Here is a 27648-nt window from a genome sequence, read left to right as displayed (position 1 = left end):
TTAGTTATATTGCTTCATTTTATACATTATATACATGTATATATATATATATATATATATATATATATATATAAAATTTTGGTTTTTGATCATTACATAAATAGGATAATGAGAATTGTTTCAAATTTATTGTATGAATTTTGAAAATATGTTTTGAGATATAGTGCCTCTTTAGTTGCAAAAATTTGAATAAATGAAAGTCAGAATGCTGTCCAATATGTTAAAAAGGATGATTTTGATAACAACTTAAATATAAGTCTGACCATAGTTTATAATACATTGCACAAAATACGTGATTAATGATATGAATTTTTATAAAAAGGAAAAAAACATGTAAACATATAAGAAAAAAAAGATTTCATAATATTCAATAATAAAAGTGAATATGGCGCATGAAATAAATGTTGCAATTATATAATAATACAGTATAATTGTAAGTTTAACAGATAAAAAATTAAATTGAGCACTAATAGTATAGAAAATTGCTTTTTAAATTTTGTTTTTATCTGTTAACATATATAATGAATTTATAAAGACATGTAATATCAACTAATAATTGCATTAAAAATCATATCAAATAATTTGAATGTTTTATTAAATTTTAATTATTGCGAAAACAAAATGATTTGTTTATTAAATTAAATAAATTAATATGACAATAAGTTTACAGTATATTTACATATATTAGCTTATTTTATATTTAAATTATTCTGACAAAATATTATTTATTGTGGATTAATAATATAATTATTAGTGTATCATCGTTATAAAAATACCATACCATTTATTGATTCATTGTGATTAAAAATAATAAATAATAAAAATAATAAAATAATAGGATTGTTTTTTTATTATTAAAATAAGTTAAAATTGATGAATTATATTAATAAATTATAATATAGATTGTAAAATATACAATTTATAAAAATAATTATATAATAATTCGTATCATTAGTAATATTAGATGCAGAATATTCGTGGTAGTTACTTATTTGAAACTAGTTTTAAATTTTATATGCGATTTCTAAAATCGAATGACATATCGATTGATGGTTTACATCGACGACCTCTAGTGAGAATATACAATTTACGATATCATACGCGAAATAGAAATAGTCGATAATACTCGATAAGTTTAGAAGTTTGTTGAACGATCAGCTGTTTTGGAAACGAACAACAAGTATTAAGAAGAAAACTTAATCGAGTTTTATATTGATAGATATTCAATATTTTATAAATAAAATGACAACGGCTGCAAGACCTACGTTCGAACCTGCTAGAGGCGGACAAGGACGCGGTGAAAAAGATTTAAGTGCAATATCAAAACAATACAGCAGCAGAGATTTACCATCACACACGAAATTGAAATATCGGTATTATGTTATTTTTTTTATTTTTGAGTGATATGTATTTATTTTTATTTTTATTTTGAACAATTTTTTGTAACTTTTGAAATGAATAATCAAACCTAACCTCATACATTTGCGACATTAATGAATTTCATTTACAGAGAACATGGACAAGGAACAATAGAAGAATTGCGAAATCGAGATTTTCGTAAAGAATTAGAAGAACGTGAACGTGAAAGAGAAAAGGAGAAAGGTTCTAACCGTCGTATGATAGAACCACCTCGAGAAACTTCTACAACAAGTGCTAAAAGACAAAAAATTGATCAAGTACCTACAGCAAGTTTAGATGCAGATGATCCTCTTGATGATGATGATTCAGAGTCGGAAAGCGATGAAGATGATACTGCTGCTTTATTAGCAGAATTACAACGTATTAAAAAAGAAAGAGCTGCGGAACAAGCTAAAAAGGTAAAAAGGTTTATGTTTGTATATTTTATATTTCTATAAATTCAATTTTATTCTTTCATGTACATAATTAATATTTCATTTCATATCTTTTATTTTACAGGAAATGGAGAAACGACAGGAAGAGGAAAGAATAAGAATGGAAAATATTCTTTCTGGAAATCCTTTACTAAGTTATTCTTCTCAGAGTGGAAGAACAGATATGAAAGTCAGACGACGATGGGACGATGACGTTGTATTCAAAAATTGTGCTCGTTCCGAACCGAAAAAGAAACACGATGTATTCATTAACGATTCATTAAGAAGTGAATTTCATCGTAAATTTATGGAAAAATATGTTAAGTGAACGAACTATATAAAAAAACATATTATTCGTTTGTATATAGTTTTAAGTTAATATTATCGTATATTTGTTAATATTTGTAAGTAATTTATGTCATGCTTACAAATAATATAAGAAATTATTCTTAAAAATTTAAAAATGAATTACGGATGGCTAGTTTCATAAACATATTATTAAATTACATATATCCAATTCTGTGTACACACGTATATATGTGCGTATATGTGTGTTCATTAACACGACATCACAAATTTATATCACAAAATTTACTTCGAATTAAAATACGAACAATTAATAGCCACCGTACGGTTTGAATCTAAAAATAGAAGGCGTCATCAAGATTTGCGATATTCTATTCCATTCAACAAGATCCAGGAAATTTCATTGCCCGCAATTTTTCTTTTGTTTATATATTCGATATATCTCGAGGCGGTCCACTCTAACAACTTCGCAAAGAAATCGTTAAATTCTTCATATGTAAAAATAAGCGTATATAAATAATTGGAGTGAGAGAGCAGAGAGAGAGAGAGAGAGGTGAGCAGGGTGAGCTGCTAAGAGTGGGGTAAGGTGAATCAAGGTAGAATGTATTGGTCTGACGGAGATCGTTGATTGTGTGAGAGGGGAAAAAGAAAGAAAGAGAAAGAAAGAGGTAGAATAGAAGGAGAGAAAAAGAACAAGCTAGCCGAGTATACTGGAAGTTTGTCCAGGCAATGTAGGTACGTGTTTCGGTAGCGGTGCGATCCGGCCTCGGCGGTGGTGGTGCTGACGGCAGCAAGCGCGTGTAAACCGCTGGGTCAAGTATAACCGGTCCCAGGGTCCCCGGAGCAGCCGGAGGCAGCAGGCAGTCTACCGGTACGACGCGCAGCTGGTTATCGCCGGTAGACTCCCTGGCACCGACCTGGCCAACTAACGCAACAGGGACACACGAGGGACCGGCTCGACTCGACCGGTAGAGGGACAGAGAAAGAGAGACGACCGTTCACTGGTAGATCGCTTCAAGATGATTTCTGGGAAGAGATATGTCGTACGTTACGGTACGACCGATCGGTTCTCTGTGCGGTTGAATTCGTCATCGCCAATTTCATCCTCTTCGGCTTCTTCTCGAACCTTCAAATTAGGATAGGTGACCGCTTAAAAATACCATTTTACGGATTTGACTAATCGCGATCCTTCTTTTGTATTTACAATTTTCATTGCATTGATGTGACTGTAATTGATATTTTATTCGAGATGTTTCATCCAAGTCGTGTACGTGTAATAATATAAAGGAAAAAGATTTGAGAAGATTTATTTACACGATAATTAGATTATAGACCGTTACGTCTTTCTTGAATTCTTTAAAACAAATAAAATTAATGTATGATGACTACTTTTATAACTTGATCGATAAAACTGATCGATAAAATAAATAATTGAATGAAATTATAACAATCATTATTCGCTTTAACCAATTGTAATAACGATAACATTCAAATTTTTCAAATCCGAAAACAATTATTTCTCATATTTTAATCGATTCAATCGATTAACGAAGTTTAAATCAAAAGTTTAAATCAAAATCTGATCTCATTTATTTTTCGCGATGCGAAAAATTCAAATTATCGTTAAATTTTCTTGATGCAAATCCACGTTTTCTAAAAATGGAACGAAAGGAAAGAGATATATATATACACGCTCGAGGAAATGCAATGGTAAATTGGTAGACACACGGTCGAACACGGTGCGCTAAAAATGCAGAGTTGTCGAGTTTTCTTTTAAGAGGATAATCTCCGAGGGAGGGATTTCCCCGGTGAACGCACCTCTGGATTCTGCAGCGGCCGATGCTCGACGGGAATTCGCCCTGAAGGCACTCTCCCTTCCTCTCCCTCTCCCTTTCACTCCTTTCCTCTCCCTCTTTCCCTTTAACTCTCTTTTTCTTCTTACCTCCCTCCCTTCCTCTTGTACACTCCTCTCTCTCTCCTCTGCTGCCACATTTTTTATTTACCTCCTATATTCCTCTATTTACTTTATTTATTCCGTTGCTGTTGGTCAGTCGAGAAAGAGTGTTGGACGAAAGAGAGCGAGAGAGAGATAGAAAAAGAGAGAAGCATGGCGCGAGAGAGAGAGAGAGAGAGAGTAAACTGCAGCATCTCTTGCTTTTCTCCAAGAGTTCCATCCATGGACGTGCAGAATGACGAGCCAGGGCTGTAAGCTACTAACATTTTATTGGGTGAGCCGACATGCATCGATAATGGAATCCCCATCCTCCTCTTCAAACATGCTTTCAGGATTATCTCCGTGGAATTGAGATCCGAACATTGCGGAATAAGCGGATGGTATGCGTGTGTCCGACACCTGTAAGAAGAACATTGGTATGTGCTTAATGCTTGTCACATGCAACCGGCCGAGTTGTTTGCGCGACCAAGTAGAATTTTAGTGTCGTCGCTGTTAAGATAGAATTATTATGTCGTATTATATTCGGTTCTTAATTCGATCCGAATAATATAATCATATTTACTTACTATATATTTTCAATAAATAATCGAAGAAATATCAAAATATCATTCGTTTGGCCGTATCGATCATATCATGATCTTTCGAAAAATGCAAAAGGTGCGTATGCAAATGTTCATAGTTTCGAAATACACAAAAAAAAGTATAATTTCTTAATTTCTCACGTTTAAAAATATCTGGATTTCTATTTATTCGCGCATTATTCATCACCGAAACCATCTAATTAGAAACATAATATGAAAATGTTATATATATATATAATCGAATGGCATTTTTTTAGATGTAGAGAAGGTAAATCGGACTTTCTTTTTTTAATTTCGCTTCATCGGTTCGCGAATATACGTATCAGAGAGAAGAAATTGTGTCGCGTAAACAAATATTTCTTTTCAACAAACTGGATATTGTAAGACTTACGTTGACTTTATTGGCAGATTAATGATACTATCGACTCAGATTCGCTTTCACCGTCATCCGCCCACCCCGATCCCTTCTACGTTTATGGTCGATTGGTCGTATAAATATGACACGCGACTTATTTTTTCTTTCGTTTAGTTCTATTAAAAAAATTCCTTGTGAAAACGTGATATTCGCGACATTGATTTTCCGATCGTTTGAATTTATTTGAAAAAAAAAAAAAAAAAAAAAACGTACGCATACGTTTGTTAATTTGTACATAAATAAAAGTATATCCAGAAGAAAAAAGTTTTTTCCAGTTTTTTTTTAATTTATGCAAATGTCTTCTTATTTTTTTATATATCTACGAGTTGTAACTTTGGTGAAATTGTCGATACCGTTTAACGGTTATAGCTACGAGCTACGTATCATTGAAATCCTTTCGTAACGATTTATGATAATCGTATAATCTGACGTGATATATTTTGTTATAACGAGATATATCGTATATTTTATAGATAGAAATACATCATATATAACGACAAACAGATTGTTCATTTACTTGTCACTTATTTACATAATTAAAAATGTCGAGTTTCACGTTCGTATCAAATATTCACGTATCTTTCTCGCGTGGTAAAATTCGATTCGATCTTAACCTGCTCAATTTTTAAAATCACCGAAAACAACAAATATACGTAACAAATACGTAAGGCAATTTTTCGAGAGAGAAAAAAAGGTGATGCCAAAGCTTCGATTCCGATTTACAAGACACGAAAAATCCAGGAAGCTACTTTGGAGTTTCGTAAAAATGAATAAATCACTTGTCGTCAAATTCTGTTTTCACGCTATCTAAATCGATACAGGAGGAACACGTTTCCAAAAATAAATGTGTCTGTAAAGGTTGCGTGCCATCGAGGCGCGCGTCTTCGAATGGAATTTCTCGTACGGCCAACTTTCGTGTCAACCGCTGCATACCATCCCGCCGCTGTTACCTGTAACAGCCTGTAAACAAATTCTTTGCCATATCCGTCCATTATCCGAGGCGAGTTACATTTTTCGAGCGTTTCACGTTACACGTGTACACGTGGGATTTTCCAATGCTAGGCCGCATTCCACGGGCCGGAAACGGAGGATGGGTTTTCTCGGATTGAAAACATTGGCCACGGTAGTAAGCGGTGGTAATCGGTCCGGTTATCGGGCGGAAATAAGCGCGCAAACTGGTCCGAATGGCGATCCGATAAAGATCGAAGGGGTTGAAAAAGTGGAAGAATGTTGGAGTTCGGTCGGCCGCCATCGCACGCCGTGTCTTCACTAACCCTGATCTCCGGCACCACGTTAGAGTGCCGAGTAATACCAACGATCAGGGCTGGTGAACGCCGCCTACTTCTTCGGCAGGGGCGGTCCTATCTCTATGACCCAGGGACGTGCAAATGTCTTCGAAAATTCAGTGGGATCGGTCGGATGGGAAATTATTTTACAGGACCAACATCCTTTTATTTTCTTCCCCCTTCACTCCTGTTGTTCTTTATTTTTTTCTTTCTCCTTTTTCCACACGGGTACGAGGTTGGAAAGTTTTCTTCGTCCGTTTTTTACGCTCGTATGGCGATCGTAAAAGCGAACCGAGGAAAAGTAGGTATAATTCGTCGTCGAGCAAAGACACCAAGTCGCCGCTCTTCTCTTTCTCCGTTCGAACGGAATCGAACGAAAGATTTTTATTTTTTTTTTTTTTTTTTTTTTAACGGTAGCCGTTACACTTCCGAAAGTTGCGAGTATGGACGTGGAGAAGCGAAGAAATTTATTTCGCCCGGTGAAAGCAACAGATTCGTCCTTTTTGGCGAGTTAAACGATGTGTCGAGACGCGTCTCGTTCAACATTTTACATTTTTCAATTTTCATCTCGTTCATCGTATTCCATTTGTTCGTATTTAAACGTTATTTCATTTACCTCGTAGAAGAAATGACGGAATCACGTTCTTCAAAAAGAAAAAAATTATAAATTTAAAAAAAGAAACACGATAATATAGACTCTACGCTTCTTTTCTTTAATCTGGAAGAATAAAATCCGGATCAAAGTTTCGAAGGAAAATCGAATGGAAAATCCGAGACGAGGAATCGAAATGAACGATTTCTTTCTCACCGTATCTATTTTACGTTCCATCGTATACGATTCTCCCTTCTTTCTTATTTTTAACAGTCGAGGCACGCGTAAAAAGGTCGCGAACGATCCCCAGTGAAAGTAAATTTTTCAAATTTGCAATCGTCTCATGCCTCTCCGGTGGCCGCGGCGAGGCGACTTGGTTGCAAAAATTTGTGCATATGTATGTATGTAGATTGAATTCCCGTGCCTCATCCACGTTCTACGTGGACGGACGACACACCAGCCTTGCATTACGTAATGAGTTACATTGTAACACGCGTCCGCGAATCTGTTCGGAACCTTGCAAACATCTGGTGTTACATGCAACATTCGAGGAATGTCGCGTCGAGAGCGTGCGACAAGGTGTTGTCCACACCAATCCGAGCGAAACATTTTCACCGGCTATCCTTCATTTTCGCGGCTCACCTTATCACGACCATCTTCTTCTCTCGCACGCTCCTTCGGATATCGCACACGCGCTCGTTTCAAAATCGATCGATCGATCGAGCGAGCGCACTTTCCCCTTTTCTCGTCGTTCAAGTCGTCGCACACGTGACTGTTCGAACCTTCCTTCCGTTACTCAATAGCGAACGAGTGGTGACAATGTTAGGTGCAATGACATCTGTCGCTTGTTAACCGCTTCCTCGATCGAGTACCTTTCGTCCCAAATGTTCCAAAAAGTTGGATCCAAATTCGATCGAAACTTTGGATACTTTAAGAAGGGGGAGATGGTAGCGATAATTCGAGCGTTTCTTCTTCAATCCCGAAAAAACCCGTCGTCGGAGGATAACTTCGTTAAACGCATTCGGTGACACTCGACGACGAATAAAGAAGCGAGGAAAAATGGTATGGAGGGAATGGCACGAAGGAAAGAGAGAGAGAGAGAGAGAGAGAAAGGACGAAGAGCGCGCAAAGTGTAGGACGCGAAGGGAAATTTAAAGAACAGGAGACAAGAGAAAAGAAACTCGAGAAGAGAGGAGATATGTAAAAATGCGATCGAAAGTAACGTGACTCGACACGTACTTCTTATTTCGCGAGGGAATTAAAAAGAAAGAAAGAAAGAAAGAAAAAAGGAAAAAGAAAAAAAAAAGAAGAAGAAGAAACGAAGAGGAGGGCGCGGAAAAAGAGGAAAAGGATCGGAGTATGTACGCGTGGTTAGCGGCGTGGCAAGGCAAAAGCCGTGGCGAGGTAAGTGGAAGCGAAGCGAGGCGAGGCGAGGCGAAGCGAGGCGAGTGGAGGCGAAACGAGGCGAGGCGCGAGCGAGCCGATCCAAAGAGGCAAACGCAGAGAGGAAGGCGAAGAGCGAGGCGTGGCTCTGGCGGAGGAGCGGTACGGCCCTGGGAGGCGGTGGTGAGGCCTCGCGGAGGAGCAGCGACGACGAGGAGGTGCACGGCACGGGCCAGACAAACAGACTGGCACTGGCATCGCGGGAGTCAGCGGCAGTGGTCACCGCTGGTCACCGAGACGGTCTCTCTCTCGAGAATCGGCCCGCGTTTCGCCAACATGCGCCCCGTGTCTATCCTTTGAATCGCGGAAACGGGCAAAGTGCGCGCTCGGTTTATTATGTGCTACGGAATCGATCCTCGATCGCGGTAACCGACCAACCAACCCGAGAGAGAGAGAGATAGAGAAAGAGAGTGAGAGAGAGAGAGAGAGAGAGAGGGGGAGAGAGAGAGAGTGCGTGGAATCGGGTTCGATCGACCTCGAGATTAGTTACCACTCTGTACTTATTCTGTGCGCGGATAAATTCATCATTGGCGGGATAAAAGACGGGAAGGAAAAGTTATCGATCGGGTGTGTTCGTCGGATCAACGGTTTTCGTCTCGTATCTCGAAGGAGGAGGAGGAGTTGGTAGAGATCGTGGGAAGAGAGAAGAGAGAAAAATCGGGGCGAAAAGGAGTCAAAGAAGAAGGAGGAGGAGGAGAAGAAGGTGGAGGACGAGGTGCGCGTAAGGCGAGGGAGAGAAGCAAGGGACAATAATCGGTGGCATTCGGGAGGAAGAAACAAGTGGCGCGGTGTGTGTAACGGTCGTACGGTATAACAATAATAGAGTGCGCGGAGGGCGATCGATCGATCGATCGGGTCGGTGGTTGGTCGGTGTCCACGTCGTTGGTGGTGGCTGGATAGGAACGACGACGACGACGACGACCACGTCGTCGTCGTGCGAACGCCGACGTAGGAGGAGGAGGAGGGGAAGGTGGTGCTGGTGGAGGTGGTGGTGGAAGCGGGGGAATGGTGGCTTCCGGCCGATCTCGAGCGGAAAGAAGACGCGGCGAGATGTCGCCGCGCCGTCTCGCGCCCCTGCTGATCCTCGGCACGATCCTCGCCGGGCTGACGAGCACCGCCGCGGCGGACAGGATGAGCGGCCTCTACGTCGACAACGGTTTCGACCAGACCATCGTGCACAGGGTGGTCAGCCAGCGCGAGAAACGGGAGGTCGAGCACGAGATACTGAATCTTCTTGGATTGCCGGATCGGCCGAGGAACACGGCCGGTAGGCCGCCGCAGGTCAAGAGGTCGGCGCCCAAGTTTCTCTTGGACATATACAAGAACGCTCTTGGCGAGGACGAGGACGAGAAGCCGATCGGCGAGCAGCAACGTAGGGCCGGCGAGTTCGACCTCACCGGTCAGGATCTCAGGGCCATCGACCAGAGCGACGTCATCATGACCTTTGCCGCGCACAGTAAGTCATTATTCCGTTTCTTTATTCCCTCTCTTTCTCTTTCTCCGTATACGTGTATACCACGTATATATATATATACATAACACCGGTGTACATATATATATATATATATATATATTCGGACTTACTTACTCGACAACACGTTTCGAGGATGGTTTAAAGCATGGTTCGGACCGAGCAGAATTGCGGAATCCGGGGATCGAGATGGTCCCGAAATGATCCGGAGATGAGATAAATCGTACGCTCTTTTTTTTCCGGTCCGGCAAAATGAAGAAAAACTGTGGTGGCTCTGGTTAAATCGTACGTGCGCGCTTTGACTCGTGACGATGAATAATCCATCCCAATACGCGATATTTGCGCGCTCGTTCCTTCGTGTCGCATCGCGTTCACGCGTCTCGATCGTCATTATCACCGTTGCTCGTCGCGTACGTTCGTACGTACGTACGTAAGTTTACTCTTGTGCATGCATCTGCGTAACGTACAATACGCGCACTGTGCGAGAGAAGAAGAATCCGCGAGCGGAGAAGGAGGGGAGACGTGACGTTTGTCGTCAGCGACGACGTCGTCGTTCCAATGCTCGAGATATCGGCCGGATGACGTCTCCGTTTCCGACTACACCGTCCGGAATCCATCGGAATCGGCCACAACGAATTCTCTTTCTCTCTCTATCTCTATCTCTTTCCTCCTTCTCCTTCTCCTCCTCTCTCTCTCTCTCTGGCTCGGAGGTTAACAGGTTCCGCGAACGCGTTTCCCGATGGCATGCGTCTAGTTTGCGCGCCGCGCGGGCTGCCGTCCAAGGGATCCGTCGATTTTCATTTCACGCAGCCTCCACACAGGCGCGATTCTTGTTCTTGGACCGATACGTTTCTAATCGTGTTTCGCGGCGAATCGATCGGTTTCGTATTTTTTCGTTGGGGATTTTTTTTTTTTTTTTATAACTCGAAAGCAATCAACGATCACGGAAAAGTTGAAAAAATTACCAACGTTCGTTTTAATTAGCGAAAGTGGTAATCGTTTCTGATTCGATTGTTAACGTTCGAGTTTCACGTTAGGTTCGTGCATTTAAAGATACTGGGGATTAATTAACTCGTTTCACTTTTTCAAGCGATACGCCAGAGATATTTGGTGGACAAGTAAATAATCTACTTTATCCCGATTTTAAAGAGACATTTGTATTTGCCGTCGATGTTTTGCCGTGTTGTCGTGCGCGTAATTCTAAACGTCGCGCGGGGGAAAATACGTTCGAGTGACAAATGGATTGCGTTTTATCGATAATATCATAAATTCGGTGGAACGTGGAACGTCGCGGAACGAAAAAGTTAAAACGACAGAGAGCTGTCTTGTCCGGGCGAAAAGGTATAAAAAAAAAGGAAGAATCTTTGGTTGAAAAAGAGAGAGAAAAAGAGAGAGAGAGAGAGAGAGAGAGAGAAATGGTGGAATTGGTGCGAGAACTGGTTTCTTAATCGTCGGATTTGAATTCAGAGATACTTTGAAAATGTTTTCAGCACCGATCGATATAATTAACACACTTGTATGAGTTTACTTCGGGATTATAAATCGCTTTACCAACTGGATTCTACCGGTTTAGAAGCAGTTCTCGTGGGTGTGAGCATTCTGCGGCAAGGAATGCTCGTCTAGCGTTTCTTCGGTGACTTTGGCAGATCCTCTGCTGATTCTCGAATATCGTTCCACCAAACAAACCCGATCACCGCTGTCGACGAACACTCGAACAACATTCGAAATCTTCTTTTCGTTCGAATTTAACAGAATCGAAACCGAACTTTCTTCCCACGTTCTTTCTACGATTACGAAATTTCGGGAGATTGGCAATTAACAGGAGAGCATGTACGGAAGAGAAGAGAAAACGAGAGAGAGATGATTATTGTAGCGGCATCTCGCGATATTACGATTGATCGTAACTACATCTTTCACAAGTAGTTTAAAAGTAGAACATCGATTTCCGTGATTATTCCGCGGATTGCTTGTCCCCGTAATATCAACGGAGGAACAGTAAATCGATACACAAATCGATTCGTGAAAAAATCGCAACAATAATACCCTTTTTTTTTTTTTTTTTTTTACCATGAATAACTTGATTGCTCTTATTATATACAAAAATGAGGGATATGAAAAAAAAAATTGTTGGATCGTTTTTAAACGCAGCATAACTTATCGGTTAAATCGAAAGAAACGAAGGAAGAAGAAGAAGAAGAAGAAGAAACGAATTTCCATTCTCAGTTTGCGTTCGGATTTCAGAAACGCGAACCTGTTCCTCGCAAATCCGCTGTGCTTCCGCATGCATATTCATCGGAGAGCGTAACAAAATTTGAAGCCGTGTCGATTTCTTACGCGAAAAACCGTACAATTTCGAATGAAGAGAACGCTTACTTAAAGAGAGGCTTACTCTTTCGAATTCTTTCGAACAAACGGCAACCGACACACTTACTCTCGGATTCACTCGCTCGATCTATGACGAAAGGAAGAAAGATGGTTCGCGATCGATGTTTGGCCGACGCTTTCTCCAAAATTTCTTCGAAACGATAAATGGAGGAGAAATTAATTTTTCGATATCGAAATGGTCGAATCGACGAAATCGAGGAGATTCCTCCGCGCAGGAGAATCTTTGAGATTTGGACGATTACGGAAAGCCGGAACGGGCCCCTTCCGTGGAAACTTTCTATTCCATACCAGATATATTTCCCGCAAGGTTCAACCAGCTGACGCGGACCGCCCATCGTGAATTCTTCCACGGAGCCCCGGACATAACTCTTCGATTATGTCACGCTCGCTCCGGCTGCGGATCGAGATCGGTGCGGATATTCTTGAAAATCGGTTGTATCGCGCTCCTACTATCGCGCGCGTGGAAGGCGGTTTCCACTTTCGTTGCCGTCCACTTATGCAAATAACTTGCCCTCCCCATCCTGGCAAACTTTCTACTCGAACGGAATCTCTTTTCGTCGCCTCTCTCGTTTTATCGTTTCTTCCTTCCTTTCTTTCTTTCTTTCTTTCTTTCTTTCTTTCTTTTTCACCCCTCCTTCTCTTCTCTCCTTGCTTCTACACTGTTACGAACTAGTACCAGTGAATTCTTCTAGAAAGTTCGAGGAAGATAAATTACAAGGACACGACGAGCCACGTTCCCGATGTGTGAAATCAGACGGGGAGACGTGTCAGGCCGGTTATAGCGGATTCGTGATCACGAAAACGATCCGAGTCAATCGAGGCTAACGCGTGAAATTGCCACGTTTCTGGTCCGCTTTTATTAGGGGACCAGGGGGCATCCTGCGCTCGATTTAAACGTTCCAACCGTGCTGGATCGTTCGGATCGTTCCATCTTCCAACGTCGTTCCTTCCTTTTCTTATTCCCTAGTGTGTGTGTGTGTGTATATCTACGATTCGATTCGATTCGATTCGATCCACGATCAACCGAATTTTAATAATTCCTTTTTGTTTTTTTGACACGAATTTTGTTCCACTCCCTCAGAATTTGAATCCGGGAACAAGTAATAACAGAGAGATTTATATATTTACATCTCGATGACTCTTCTAAATCTTTCTAATATGACGTAACGTGATGTTTATTCTCTCTATGTGCTTACAGATGTACCGTTCTGTGATTCTTTGATAAATCAAATCTCGAAAGATCAATAACAATCTTGAAATGATCGATAATCGTTTTATAAGAAGGAAAAACGGCGAAAAATCGAATAAAAGGGAAAGGGAATCGCCAAAGTGGCAGATTGTCGACCAACGGACTCGAATATTTCTTCAATCCTATCGATTGGCTCGATATCGATCGTAATCATTCCCTCTCCCCCGCGGAAAAAGAGGACAAGAAATTTCAAATTCGTACGGGATAAATCTCGCGGTCCGACATATTCGGTTCAACGAACCTCGGGAATCCCCCTCGGCCGAGGAGGAGGAGAGCCTCCTTTCTCGAAAGATGGAGGAACAGCGGCATCGTAAATTGTTCCGCGATCGTGACGCGAGTCGAGGAATGGTAATTTGTGACGAACGAACGAACGAACGAACGAACGAAGGACAAGTATTTTCTCGGAATTCGTTCCTCCTCCCGAGAACGCGTGCTCTCTTTTCTTATTGAGATTGAAATTTAGGGACGAGTTTCCTCGACGGAAAACTCGCGCGAGAACAATTATCGAGCTTTCATCCGATCGACTCGATTAACGAAGTTTATATCGCGCAGATATATATTGATAAAGAAAAGAAGGATGGCAAAAATATACGATTTGTTCGCACATTTTCAGCACGATAAAAAAAAGGAAGAAATAATTAGTAATAAATAAATCGAAGATTGAAGGCAAAACGAACTTTTATCCAATTTTCATTATTAATTAATTGTGAAAATACGATAGACGAATTTGTATAAATATCTGTTTATTATACTTAATCGCGGTTATACTTTCGAAATCGTCACGAGAAATTAAAGGCAAGATGAATTTCTACATCTCGAAATCTTACATCATTGTCAATTGAACTATGAAAATATGGCGGATACATTCGCATGAATATCCGTACGTATCTATTTACATATACGTAACCGCAATTTAACCGTTATTTTCTCGAGAAAAATCATTATCGATCCCGTCAAAGGGCGTACGCATAGAGAGGATACACGATTTATCGAGGCGCATATTCATCCTCTTTACGGGGGCTTTAATGGCTCGCATTTTCGCATTTCGTTCTCGAACATTTTGAAAAGCAAAGAGAAGTTTCACGTTTCCCTCCATCCTCGAGGGGGATGGTTAAGGGATACGCAGGGTCGGGAAAGGCGATGTTTCATCGCCTGTCGCGGAGAAGATCTTCGGAGAGATAAGATTTTTACCTGGCGTATATAATCCACCGAAACTGTTAACCGAGAACATCAATGGAAGCGCCGCTGTTCGTAATAAGAAAGAAATATGGAGATTATCGGCTCGGTTATCGCAATTGGTTTCCGTTATTTATTCGCTTTCATAATTGAATTTAAGGCCCCCTCCCGATCTCCTTCCGACCGAAACGAAAAATTAAATTTTCGATCCAACGTGAATTCCTTTAACTCGTTGGAGAAAAGAAAAGAAAGAAAAATAGCTAGACGAATCGAATAGGAATTCGATAATATTAAATAATTCCTTCTCCCCCTCCCTGATGAATAACTCTTAACGCTTCACGTATCGCGAAATCGATTATTCCGCGAAACCGATAAAATCTTTATCTCCAATTATCCAAAACGAACATAACCCAACACCGAAAGAGAGAAACAAATATCCGCGCTGCTCGAAGCGAGTGATTGTAGAAAAAAGGGGGGAGAAAAAATGGGAAAAAACGACGCGCTCGATCCGTTACACGCCACGATCGATTGGCAAACGCGAGCGTGTTATTTCTTCGATTCGCGCTCATTAGACGATCGACGAGCGTGTCGTGCTAATTGACAACACGCGGCCACTCGCGAGTTTCCCGATCGTGCAAATTTATGCACGGAGGGGTGCCTGAGTTCCCGGAGGCGAGCTCGAGAGTTCGACAGCAAGACTTTTTTCATCTTTTCCTTTTTTTTTTTTTTTAAATCCACTTTGTTCGCGGAATGAAAACGCGCGAAAGTGACGAAACAATGATGATGGTCGATTCGTTACCCTCTCCGCCCCCCTTACCGCCTCTATCGGTACAAATCGAGATGCAAATGCGAACGAGTTTACATGCGAGCGTTCGCTCGAGTTCGAGGTCGTATGAATAAACGAGATAAACGCGGAAGGCTGGGAAATTTTATATATATATATATATATATATATATATATATATATATATATATATATATATATATATATAATAGTTTCTGGTTGCTGGTATTTGCACGAAAATTCCAATAGGAGAGCGATTGTTATGACACGTCGTTTTTTTTTTTTTTCTTGAAACTCGATCGATCTTAGAAGCGTTTTATATATATAGATCGTAACATACGTGTTCGCGGTCAATTGGTCGCGATCGAGAGAGGAGATTAAAGCGTTAAGATGGAGGCGATAAGTAGAATAGGAAGTCTCTTTGGTGCAACTTGTTCGATCAGAATAGGTAGAAAGTAGAGTGGTGTTGAGGCAGTTATTCGACTCGTTATCTATTTGTCCTATTTGTGGAAGGGAAGGAGAACCGGTCGATTTATAATTGAATTTCACAATTATTATCGTCGATCCAATTTTTATATACGATAACATTTTTATCCAGGAGGATACTTTTTCAACGGAAAAGTTTTCATTTCGTCGTATATTTTAAGAGAGAGAGAGAGAGAGAGAGAGAGAGAGAGGAAGAGAGAGGGAGAAAAAAGTAATTCGAAACGAATTCGAGAATTCGAGAAGGATCCGCGAACTCGGAAGTTTGAGCGTTGAGCTCAAGGAGATTCGTGGAATCGCGATATCGAGATAATGCGAAGGAAGAGAGAAAAAGAAAAAGGGGAGGGAAGGGAAAAATATAAAATTCTATCGGGCATCCGGAACAGCGCGAAGAAGAAGAGGTTTGTCGGGTAAATTAGAATTCTCGGCAAGTGCAATTCGTCAAATCGCGGTGATAGAATAAATTGAAGGAGGGGAAAGAAAAACGTTGCTTGGCCGAGACGCGAAGATAATCCATAATTCTAACGTGTCTCAGGAAGTGAACAGCGAAAAGTCCATTCACCGCGAATAAATGAATTCCCGAGAACACCGAAGTGCACGGGGGAATAAGAACTCTTTCAAGGTCTTTGAATTATTCTTCCATTCGATCCGCTTCGACGGTATAAATGAGTAAACAAAACGAATACTTAAAAAAAAAAGAAAAAAAAAAAAAGAAGAAGAAAAAGATTTCTAAAAACTTGGAATTTTAAAGAAAAATCAATTATCAATTTTAATTTCGAATCGTAGGAGAGAAATTTCTTTCTCCGTGTTCGAACGACAAAGATATAAAGATGTACGAATATAAATATCCGATTCGTGATCCGATATATCGGGTGGAAAACGGAGGGGAAAAACGCGAGAGATCGGATCCGAGATCGATCCGGAATCGGAGAGAAAGAGAGAGGAGTACGCGTTGTTCGCGAGGGTGGCAGAAGAAGCGCGGGTCGAACGGTTCTCGGAAAGTATAGTCGATCCCTGTCCCTCGTCCGCGCTTATCTGTCCCTCCTCCTTTATCTCGGACGACGTCTCATGCCGTGGCTCGCGGTGAGAAACGTTCTAGGCTCTTCGACGCGATATGCGGCATGCATATAAATTGATACCCATAACCATAACTTATTCGACATATGTACCCAACCCAGTACTGGGAACTCCGGGCGTCCGATAAAAACCGGCATAAATTAAAACGCGTTATTACGTTATACGACGCCCGGCGAGTCTTAATTGATTGCCATTGCTCGCGCTCCCTTCTTCACCCCCTTTTGTCCAATCTCTTCTCGTCCCCTTCTCTCTCTCTCTCTCTCTCTCTCTCTCTCTCTCTCTCTCTCTCTCTCTCTCTCCAACGAGCACGTCAATTTCGTGCTCGTTTCGTGGCCGGTTACGATCGTTCCGCTATATTTAAGTAAGTCCGAGTAAGGGGAAAAAATCGATTCGAATGTAATTTGCTACCGTGGGCATTTGTACTCTCTCTCTCTCTCTCTTGGTATAAGGAGGTTTGGTTTCGGGACGAGAGAAGAGGAGGAGGAGGAGGAGGAGGAGGAGGAGAATCGTTATTCGAGATTCTTTCGCGACGTTTGATCGATGGGGGTTGGCTGTTTTTTTGCGATCGTTTCTTCTCGAAAAGTCTTTTCGGAAGAAAAAGTTTCGTTGGAAACGAAAAGTTGGAAATATTGGAAAAAATTGTTGGTCAAGTAATAAGAATAAAGAGGAAAGGATATTGGATCTTTTTCTTCATTTAAATTTCCGACTACGTCCTTCGCGAATAAATCTGTGATTTCCGCGGCGATCGCAAAGTCATCGATATTTAGAGAAGGTTTTGTCGCTTTGACATTTTCCCCGTTGGCCCCCGCCTCGCGTCAAAGAAACGTTCTCCTCGCGAAATTTCGAATGCTGATTCAACGGCCAAAAACTAGAAACCATCGTCGCTCGAACCGGCCGAACCGATGAAGAAAGAAGCCCTGTTGCGAAAGGAACGCGAACAATTTCACAAATTTCATCTCGATCGATCTTATCCGAGCATTTCCCGTTTCGAAGGAAATCTCGTTGGAAAAATGAGAGGGAGAGAGAGAGAAAGAGAAAGAGATAAAAATCGACAGCAAGCCGAGTATACGATATTAATCGGTGGCGTAATTAGTCCCGGTGATCTTTCCATTTGTCACGGAGAAAGAGGGAGGGGATTCGCGATTACTCCTCCCCTAAAAAGTACGGGCCGATTTATGGGCCGGTCGGATCCCCTTTCGTCGTCGGGGATACGTGCATCTGGACGAATTTTGCGGGCGTGTGGAGTCACACGTACGTGCGGAGTCGCGGCGCGGCCCATATATTATACAAAGTTTCTCCCATCGTTCCCTCTCCGTCCCGGCAAATCGCGTGGATACCCGTACGGGGAAGACGAGTCAATATCTCTCCCCACGTGAAGCCGCGGGCAGGTAAAAATGTCTCAACTTGGGTGCCCTGCCTCGTCCTGCCCGCTCCTTTTGCTCCCTTTCTTCCCGCCAACCTCTCTCCCTCCTTCTCTCCCCTATCTATCTATCTTCCGCCGAGGGCGGCTGCCTCCTTCACGAGGAGAGGGGGAGGGGGGGAGGGGGAGAGGAGGAGGAACGAGAGGGGAAACGTAGCGGAACGAGATGGATGGACCGTTCCTTGTTTCTGCGCGGTGTTTAAAAGTGGCGAATGCCGCGACCACTCTGCCCGTAGTTAGACTAATGATCAGGCCCGACGTGTGCGACGTCTGTCGAGTTTCGGTTTCCTCGTCCACGGCTCTTCCGCTCCTCTTTAACTCCTTTCACCACGGACAATTCTCCTCGCCGCCAGTTTTTCGTTCCGAGTTTATCTACGATTTACGACTCTCCCTTTCTTTCTCTCTTTCTTTCGATTCTTTCCTTCGATCGATGATTTCGAGAAATTCGATACGAGAGATACGAGTGGAAATTATTCGAGGAGGAATAAGTTAATCGGAACGATTCCCCAATCGGAACGATCGCGATCGAAATATGTGCATTTCTACGTAAATTTCACTTGGAAATCGATTGAAAAACAATTGACAATTTGGGATAAACCTCGGCCAAGGACGCTCGCTCGCTCGCTCGATCGATCGAGGGCGCAATTATGCAAAATATACACGTAAAAGCCTGTAAACGCGGCGGGGCGATCTTTACGGAGAAAGAGACGATATATTCCCACGCTTGATGCCGCGCGCGTTCGAACGATCGTCTCTCCAACTCCAATAATAATCCAACCTAAATCGAAAGTCGTCGAATCGTGGTGGTGGGATCGATTCATCGTCGATTCGTCGACCCGCGAAATCGTTGCATCTCCTCCTAGAAACGGTTCACGGATATTTCCAGGAAAATATCGCAAGAACCGTGAGGAGCGTTCCTACGAAAAGGAGAGAGAGAGAGAGAGAGAGAGAGAGAGAGAGAGAGAGAGAGAGAGAGAGAGAGAGAGAGAAAGAGAGAGAGAGAGAGAAAGAGAGAGAGGTGGCACGGTCGAAGAGTTGCTTCGATCTCCTCTCTATCCTCTCTTTCTCTTTCCGAGTTCTCGCGCGTGCATGTTACTACGCTACGAACGAGGAACGAGAGACCGAGATTCGGGAGAAGATCGGGACCTCTGTTCTCTCCCTCTCTCTATCTCGGAGAGGATGATCGGAGAGTTAAAGAGAAGAGGAGGAGGAGGAGGAGGAGAGGGCCGAGAGAAAGAGTAGGATGTCGGTGGTGGGGTAAAAAACAAAAGTCCAGTCGGTCGTGGAGCGGTCCAGGATGGTCCCAAGCTATTCGGGACCACCCCGAGAGCCGAGGGGTCCAGCTCGGCTCGCGGCAATCAGGTGCCGTTGGAATGCGACCGTCCGGAGAGAAAAACAAAACAAATTTTTATGCCCTCGTCCTCCCATCTCCCTTCCTTTCGGCTTTCTCCTTCGCTTTTGCCCCTCTCCCTCCCTCCCTCCCTCTCTCTCTCTCTCTCTCCCCCCTTCTTCTCTAGCTCTTCCCCTCGCCGTGAGTCGGCCTCCTCGGGAGAAACATTAGGCATTACTTAAGGGGGTCCCACGGCTCCTCCTATGCCATGCCACCACAACGTGGAGGAACAAGGGTACCTACTGCTCCCTCCTTCCTTCCCTTTCCGCTCCCCACCCCCCTCAGAGAGAGAGCGGGGGGGGAAGGCGCTCGCTTTGGCGGTAGAAAAAAGGACCATTTCACGCTGCGAATTGTCCACGGCTCGTTTCTGGACCCCTCTCATTTACGAGGGTAACGATTCCCTTATCGATCTCGTGCCGGAACGGGAGAGGATAGCCGGTTATCGGTGTCGGGTATACAGCCATCCGAATCTTCGTTCGATCGATCGATCGATGGGAAGGGATTTTTGCGCGAGGCGTCGTTTCGGGGAAAATTGATTCGAAGCCGTGAACGAGCGTGGAATTACCGTGGATGGTTGTTGGCGGGGGAGGAGCCCCGCGTGGAACACGGTTGTTGATCGATGTTTGTCGAAAGTCGGATCGCTACTTCGGAACGATACGTCTTTTTCTTTTTTTTTCCTGGCCAGAGGTGGTTCGTCCAGGGCCACCTCGTTGCGAACCACCTCGAGTCGTGGTGGTATATGCGCTTCTTCTTTTTTTTCTCTCTCTCTCTTCCCCTTTCTTTCCGTTCTCTCTCTTGCCTCTCGTCTCTCTTTTCCTTCCCTTCCTCCCCATTCCCTTTCTTTTCGGCCGTGTAATTAATTAAGGGGTTTCGTAATCTGATCGCGAGTAACACGTAACGATTTGCGCGTGTTACGTTGTTCGAGTTAACGATCGAAAATGGAAATTTCGAAAATTCTTCCAAGATCGTCCCGTTCGATTACGTTTATTACGGGGAAAATCAATTTTTACGGGGACGACACGCGAAAATTCGGTGTAACACGCTCGCGTTAGAAACGGTATATTAATATTAATTTAAAGAGTGCACTTGGGGAGCGGATATTTTTGGGATGGAATGGAAGGAATGCCAAGGCAATATCTGGACGACAATTAGGGACGACGACGGGGTTCAAAATTTATCGTAAGTGAACAGGTTTTGCTCGGTTCACCGAGCATTATCGAGATTTTCGACCTTTTCCCCAAACTTCCATTTTTCCTCCTCGTCGAACAGAGATAACGTCTCTAAGGCGATTTACCGAACGTCGAAGGGAAAGGAATAATTACTTTTGTTACCGAGAATAATAATACCGGAAAAACGAGACGAAATCGAGCCTACTCTTTCTTCTACCCTCTTCGAGTATAAAGTTTACTCGAAGATCGCGATACCGAGTAATTAATGACTGCGTCGAGCAGCAGTCGAACGCGTCTATAATTCACCCAAACTTCGACGTAAATACATCGAACGATAATGATCCGTTTCGTTTACTTCCCTTTTACCATTCTCTCTTACAATCCCATTACAATCGCATTACGCTTATCTATCTACGAGATAAAAATCCATCCATCATTTACGAGCAAGGAAGGAAGAAAGGAATTTGAGCGAAAGAGTCCGATCCAGCCGAAGGATAAAGAGTAGAAGAACTATTTGCCACTCGACAATCCCTCCTCAGTCGTAAATCTATATTCACATTTTCGAAGGAACGATCCCAGTTGCTGGCCCGGTTAATGAGACGCTTTTTCTCGATCCGCAGATCACCACGTTGCCGGAGTGAGGCACGAGCGCGGCAAAAGGCTGTGGTTCGACGTATCCGAGGTACCACCCGGGGAACACATAATCGGTGCAGAGCTCAGACTCTATCGCAGCATGGACGTGAAGAATCGGAGGAATCGTGGATCGTACATGATCACGGCCTACCGGGTGTTGAGAACCGAAGACGGGTGAGTCTTGTCTTGTTTCCCATTTTTCACAAATTCAATGAAATTTACAATATGGACAACTATATATATGTATATAAGGAAGTATGGTTGAAAAATATGGCGAATCGTGTTTCTTCTTTTTTTTTTCTTTCTTTTTTTCTTTTCGTGGAGCAAGTTTGCAATGAAATTCCTCTCTTCCCTTAATGTAATTGTCGTGTCGGCAATTAGAAGGTTTCGGTTCCCGGAAAAGTGTATCCAGGTATCGGGTCCTACCTGCACTCAAACTCTGGTTGACTGGTGTTCCCAGAGACCGAGGAACGATAGTTTCGAGTTTGATCTTTGAACCGCTTAGCGAGGAAGAGGGAGGAAGGTCGGTGGTGGAAAAACGGTACTCCTTCGCTCTCTCTTCTTCCTTCTTCACGAGGTTGTCAGCAGGAGAGTGGCAGGGTGGGTGGCTGGCCGGCCGGCCGGCTAGCTAGCCAGCTATCCAGCTAGACCAATTTCGTGTTCGCCTTCGGCCGGAGTCCGTGGTTTTTGACATCGTCATCGTGCCTCTAATTAGGCCGTCCTTAAGTCGCCGAAAAAATCTCAGGTATTTGTTCTACCTGTGAGAGTTTCGAGGACCAGCCCACCCGAATCTCTCCTCGATTCTTTATTCTTTCTCATTCATATCCAGGGCCGTCCACCGATCATTCTTTCCTTTCCAGAACTATCAACTCTTTCCATCTATATCATTTCTCTCTCTCTCTCTCTCTCTCTTCCTTCCCTTTTTCGTTCCATCCAAATCGAACCTCAACTTTCGCCTTACGCGATTACCTTACGCGATTTCACTTTTTGCACGATCCGGTTAATAATCGATCGTCGTAATCGTAGGTAGAAAAAAATGCGGGATCGGACGGAAAGCGATCGTCCCTCGTTTCAAACGTGCACGCGTCCGTTTGGAAGAGGTGGAAGGCCGGCGTATGGCGACAGCTAGTCTAGAGCCATCCCTGTGCCCGATACCTCGCTAGACTTTGGTACTGCGACCTGACCGATATACAGGCCCCCGACAGGAAACGCTATTCCGTAAATTGAGGTAAATTAGCCGTGGAGACGGGCTCCGAGCTCCGGAGAGTTAACAGCTCCACGAGTTACTTGGCCGTGCCTACGCAGTTACACGCACGCACATCCCTCTCTCCACCACCTCCTCCTCCATCCTCCTCCCCTCCTCCTCTTCCTCCTCTTCTACTTTTCTTCTTCGCCTTCTTCCGTCAAACTCGATGCGTGACGCATCCTCCTCCACCTCTTTATCCTCCTCCACCTTCTTCGGTCCAGCCGAGACAAGCTGGCGACTCTGGTTTCTTACGTGTGCGCGCCAGCCAGGTTTCCATAAGAGTCCCCTTCCCCCCACCCCCCCCGCCCCTCGTCCTGGGGTAGGGATACCGCCACGCCAGAGCGCGTCAGCTGTCTATGGACCGCGATAAGAGGAATCCGACGAAAGTCAGACGGTGACACTTGCCTCGTAACGAGGCTCAGGGTCTCGTTGCTTTTAGACTCAATTAGGGATTTCGTCAATTTTTCTCAAGAGAGGGGCCACGGATCTCTTCTTTCGCCTCGTTTCGTTCGTCCGCGCCGACCGATCGTTCCGTTTAACGTATAACGATTGATATTTGTATAATTTGTGAATAAATATATAAACGTTAAAATTGATTTAACAGTTTGTAGAAATAATTTTTCGAAATTGACGAATCAATTTTTCAAAATTGGTAGAAACTCGTCGTTGTTATATATGTCGTTAATAATGGGGCAATAATGGAATGGAAATAAAGTGTATATATATATATATATATAGGTTAGGACGATCATTAGCGCGTTCGTTACTGTCACGGATAATTATCGGATTTTATATTTACAAGATCGAATCGATCGAATACGTTTTATTATTTTCGAATTTATAATGTCTGGATGATGAAAAAATTACAGTTGACGCGTTCGCGATTGTTTTTTTTTTTTTTTTTTCCAATTCAGACACCTCGCAATTCAACACAAATTGTTAAGATTCAATTAGTTATTCGTCATAGATTAATGGTATTCAATTTGCCGCGGAAATAATGTTCTCTGTTCTCTGTGTATTACGATGTAACGGCTGCGCTTTGAAATTCAAATATATACATAACACGAACAGGAAAGCTAAAAGTTGATTGATAACCGCGTGATTTCTTCATCATCGATTCTCGCGTTCCTCGATGCACAGCTGCGTGGCTAAAATCTATTCAATCCTTTACACTTTGGAATTCAACGATTCATTCGAGCATGCAAAACAATCTAGGCAATCGCATCTCTGTACATCTCGGAAGAATTCGTTTCGCTAAACAAACAAATTTTTCTTAACAACATATACGTATACATATATATCGTTTAAATCATTCTTCGCAAAAATCGACGAATTTTAGGAATAACGAATATTATTAATATTAACTTTACTTTACAAAAAAAAAAAGAAAGAAAGAACAAGAGAATTTAATAAATAACAATAATAATATAAAAAATTCTTCGAAACGGTGTAAAAATACGGATCGTTATTAAAAAAAAAAAAAAAAAAAAAAGACGAGAAGGAGATGAAAAATAATGGCGCGGATGTTTGTGTTGGAAGATAATGCGCACAATGGACGAATGAAAAAAATTTATGCAGGAACGCGGAGGATTCATCCGTATACATTTTTAGCGTTCCCAATTATTCAATTACGGGAACGATAATCGGTCCCGGGAAAAAGATAAATGCGTCGTTTAAGGAATGTGTGTTATAGTCCGCGGGGATCAGAGGTGAGTCCCGTTCCCTCAATGAACAATGATTAGTGTGTTTCACTGAAATCCCATATATATTGACACGAGGCACGCGCAATGGATGGATTTTGCGCGAATCGTCGAGTCACGATCCGTGGAGGAATCACGGAGGAGAATAGAGTCCGAGTCGAGGTGCACCGTCTCGCGCACTATCTCGGTTCAGCATCGAGTTCCTTCCTCGTTACGTAAGGATTCGATTTCCTATTGATCGATTTTATCGATGAGTCGCGCGCTCCTCATCGAAACCATTCCTATTAGAGAAACAATATACGCCTTTGACCGTCTCTAACGTCGCTGCTTCCTGCTCTTTGCCAATTAACACTCTTCGTCCTTATCGCCGATTCCCAGATCCCCGTGTACACTTGGGCTCAAAAGTAATACGATACGATACGACTTTTCTTCTCTTTCCAAATTTCTTCGGAGGATACGAAACGTTCGCGGAAATCGTTTCACGTTTTACGGAAGGGAACGCGTCCACTCGAATATTCGTGCAATTCCCCGCCTCCCCCCCCTCTTCGTATTTCGTTTCGTTATCTCCATCTCTGGTAACTCGATCGCTTATTCCTTCGCGAGAATTCGGTAATTTTCGGATGGACGTACGCCGAGTAAGAAAAATATTTGAAGTTTCGTCGAAGTAGAGGGAAGAGGCATCGGTGAAGGAGATGTTTGTTTTGATCAGCGAGATAATTCCCATGTGACGTGTGTTTTCCGCTCGCCGTCCACACATACTGCGTGTTAACGTAATGAGTGACGCGAGTTTTTCCTTGATATATGCAAGGAAAATTGCATAGATATTAGTGACACCGAGCATTTAGCGGGTAATGCGCGTTGCAATGCTTATTGTTAGTCAGGAGGTAACATTAGAGCTAGAATAGAGGATGTTTGACACATTGTTTTGAAAGCCTAATATACACCCATTTTGCTTCGCTTATTTTCCAACCGTTGTAAACGCGAATGAATTTGATTATTTTTCTTTCTTTCTTTTCTTTTCAACAAAAAAGATTTCTAACTTTTCGATCTTCTTCTCGAAGAAAAGATGGGAAATAATATACGATTATGAAATTTTTAACAATTTGTTGCAGAACAAGGGAGTTGCAATACGTAGACGCAGTGAACACGACGACAGGAAAGGAAGGGTGGTTGACTTTAAATATTAGCGAATCCCTCTCCCATTGGGTGAATAATCCTGACGGAAACAAGGGATTATATCTATCGGTACATCCCGCGGATCGTTCTGGTGAGTAAAAGAAAAAAAAAAAAGTCTATTCTCATTTTTCGTTTATTTTCATACTCTCTCGTTTTTACGATCTTTTTTTTTTTTTTTTTTTTTTTTCTAAAATTAAAGAGAAGAAACATTCGTATTCGATACAACGTGGAGGGCTAATTTTAAAATGTCTGTGATTTATCTCTCGATAAGTCTGTGAAACATCGAGGAGGAACGGTGGTACATCCTGTACGCTTACCAACTTCAATGCGATCAACACGATACATGTTTCCGTTTATATTTCACGAGAGACTCGTCGTTTAAGAATTTTGCGTTCAAAGAATTTTACCAACTTTGTCAATTTTGCCCCCATCAATTTTTTCAAAAAGTTTCAAACATCCCGAAGAATCAACGAACGTTTTATTTCATAAATTCCAAATTATCTCTCGATGGATTCGTATAAATGGAATTTCATTCGTCAAATTTCGACGAAATTTCAAAAAGTTCTCTAACGATGAATGAACTTTTATTCCGCAAACTTTAATCATACGAATTTTCGATGAACAAACGATGGAATTCTATTCGTTATTAATTTTGAAAAATTTAAAAAAAAATAAAGATACTTTCGAAAATCGGAAAGATAAATCGAAAAGAACGTTCGAGGATCATTTTACACACGAGAGAGGGAGAGAGAGAAAGAACGCGCGCGCGCGCGCGTATGTATGTTCGAACAACACACACACACACACACACACACACACAAGAGGCGGCACACGCTTCGTATCGAGCGATAGATCGTGGCTAATAAACTTACTTCGGGGTCACAAGTTCGACGCGGTGAATTCCGATCGTTTCTCGTACACCTGGCACCCGAGGAGAAGGATGTGTACGGGATATATGCTTTCTCGAGCGTGCACCTGTTCCACGCTCTCACTCACCGACGCTGAAAAGCGTTCCTCGCTCTCGTACACACCGTGTCTCGCCCCCTATGTAACACCGATCCGCTAGCGATGGCTTCGTACCAGGCCTGCCTTTCCACCTTTCCGCTCCATTTCCATCTTCCTCTCCGATCTCGCTCGTGCACGCGTCCAACCCGTTCCAATCCGCCATCATTTTTCCATTTCCACGCCTCGCCCGTCCCACCGATTTTCCCAACCGCGTTTCTACGTTCTACCCCAATTATAGAAACGATTCGTGCGAATATAGAACTTTTCGAAATTTCGCGAAATTCAACTTTGAAACTTTCGAAGAAGAAACAAATTTCCAAAAGAATCGTACGGTGTCGAAGATTATTCGAGAAGAGAATTTTTTTTTTCCCCACTCGAAATAGAGAAACGTAGATTTTTGGGTAGTGGGAAGGAAAAAAAAAAATTAAACAAAAGGAGAGGAAAAGAAGAATCGTTGGCGGATCGAGATGTTGCTCGGTCCTCGCGAGTTTTCGTGCGTCACTCGAGGTCCTTCCTACTCGAGGCAACCACCACGAATACATCATCGGAGAGACGAGAGAGGCCAAGCCGTGGCGTCGTCTTGTCTTCCTATACTGGCGAGATGCGCTTGCGTGGGATATTCAGCCCGAGGAACGGACGAGAAGCGGGACGGCGGGACCACGTTCGAGGAACGAGAGAGAAAGAGAGAGAGAGAGAGAGGCATGAACGGGAGAGTGGAAGACCCAGATGGTGAGATAAGGACGCCCCTGAATCCAATTCTGCCACCGAATCTCAGATGAGAATCGTCGCGAGGCAAGATTACCTCGATTCGATCCTTCGGATAAGGTACACCTGTTGCCTGGCCCCACGAACCGATCGGCTTTAGATCATTGATG

The 27648-nt window shown here is 42.8% G+C and overlaps 2 protein-coding genes and 1 long non-coding RNA gene across 4 annotated transcripts in view; 2 read left to right on the top strand and 1 right to left on the bottom strand.

The window, feature by feature from the left end:
• Positions 1–971: 971 nt before the first annotated feature.
• On the top strand, positions 972–3579 carry c12.1 (spliceosome-associated protein CWC15). Its single transcript, XM_003695420.4, has 3 exons — positions 972–1373; positions 1511–1817; positions 1918–3579. The coding sequence occupies exons 1-3, from the start codon at positions 1243–1245 to the stop codon at positions 2158–2160; spliced, it is 681 nt and encodes a 226-aa protein (XP_003695468.1). The 5' UTR covers positions 972–1242; the 3' UTR covers positions 2161–3579.
• Positions 3152–27648, bottom strand: LOC147657010 (uncharacterized). The gene is made up of 2 exons (XR_015293221.1): positions 26641–27648; positions 3152–4491 (listed from the first exon to the last, which is right to left on the bottom strand). It is a non-coding gene; the product is annotated as an uncharacterized LOC147657010 (long non-coding RNA).
• Positions 8340–27648, top strand: part of gbb (glass bottom boat) — a 31553-nt gene continuing 12244 nt past the window's right edge. The window contains exons 1-3 of one of the 2 annotated variants that reach the window (XM_086911733.1): positions 8340–9865; positions 21634–21820; positions 25705–25859. In XM_086911733.1, the coding sequence (XP_086767859.1) occupies positions 9415–9865; positions 21634–21820; positions 25705–25859 (793 nt within the window). In that variant the 5' untranslated portion in view covers positions 8340–9414. The remainder of the gene's footprint in view (positions 9866–21633; positions 21821–25704; positions 25860–27648) is intronic. The other variant, XM_086911732.1, reaches the window with a different exon arrangement.

The sequence above is a fragment of the Apis florea genome, unplaced genomic scaffold, assembly GCF_048593485.1.
Source record: "Apis florea isolate Af1SG1 unplaced genomic scaffold, ASM4859348v1 contig_3367_pilon, whole genome shotgun sequence".
In the NCBI taxonomy this organism is placed as follows: domain Eukaryota; kingdom Metazoa; phylum Arthropoda; class Insecta; order Hymenoptera; family Apidae; genus Apis; species Apis florea.
Note: the sequence above shows the minus strand (reverse complement) of the source record. Positions and strands in the feature narration are given on the sequence as shown.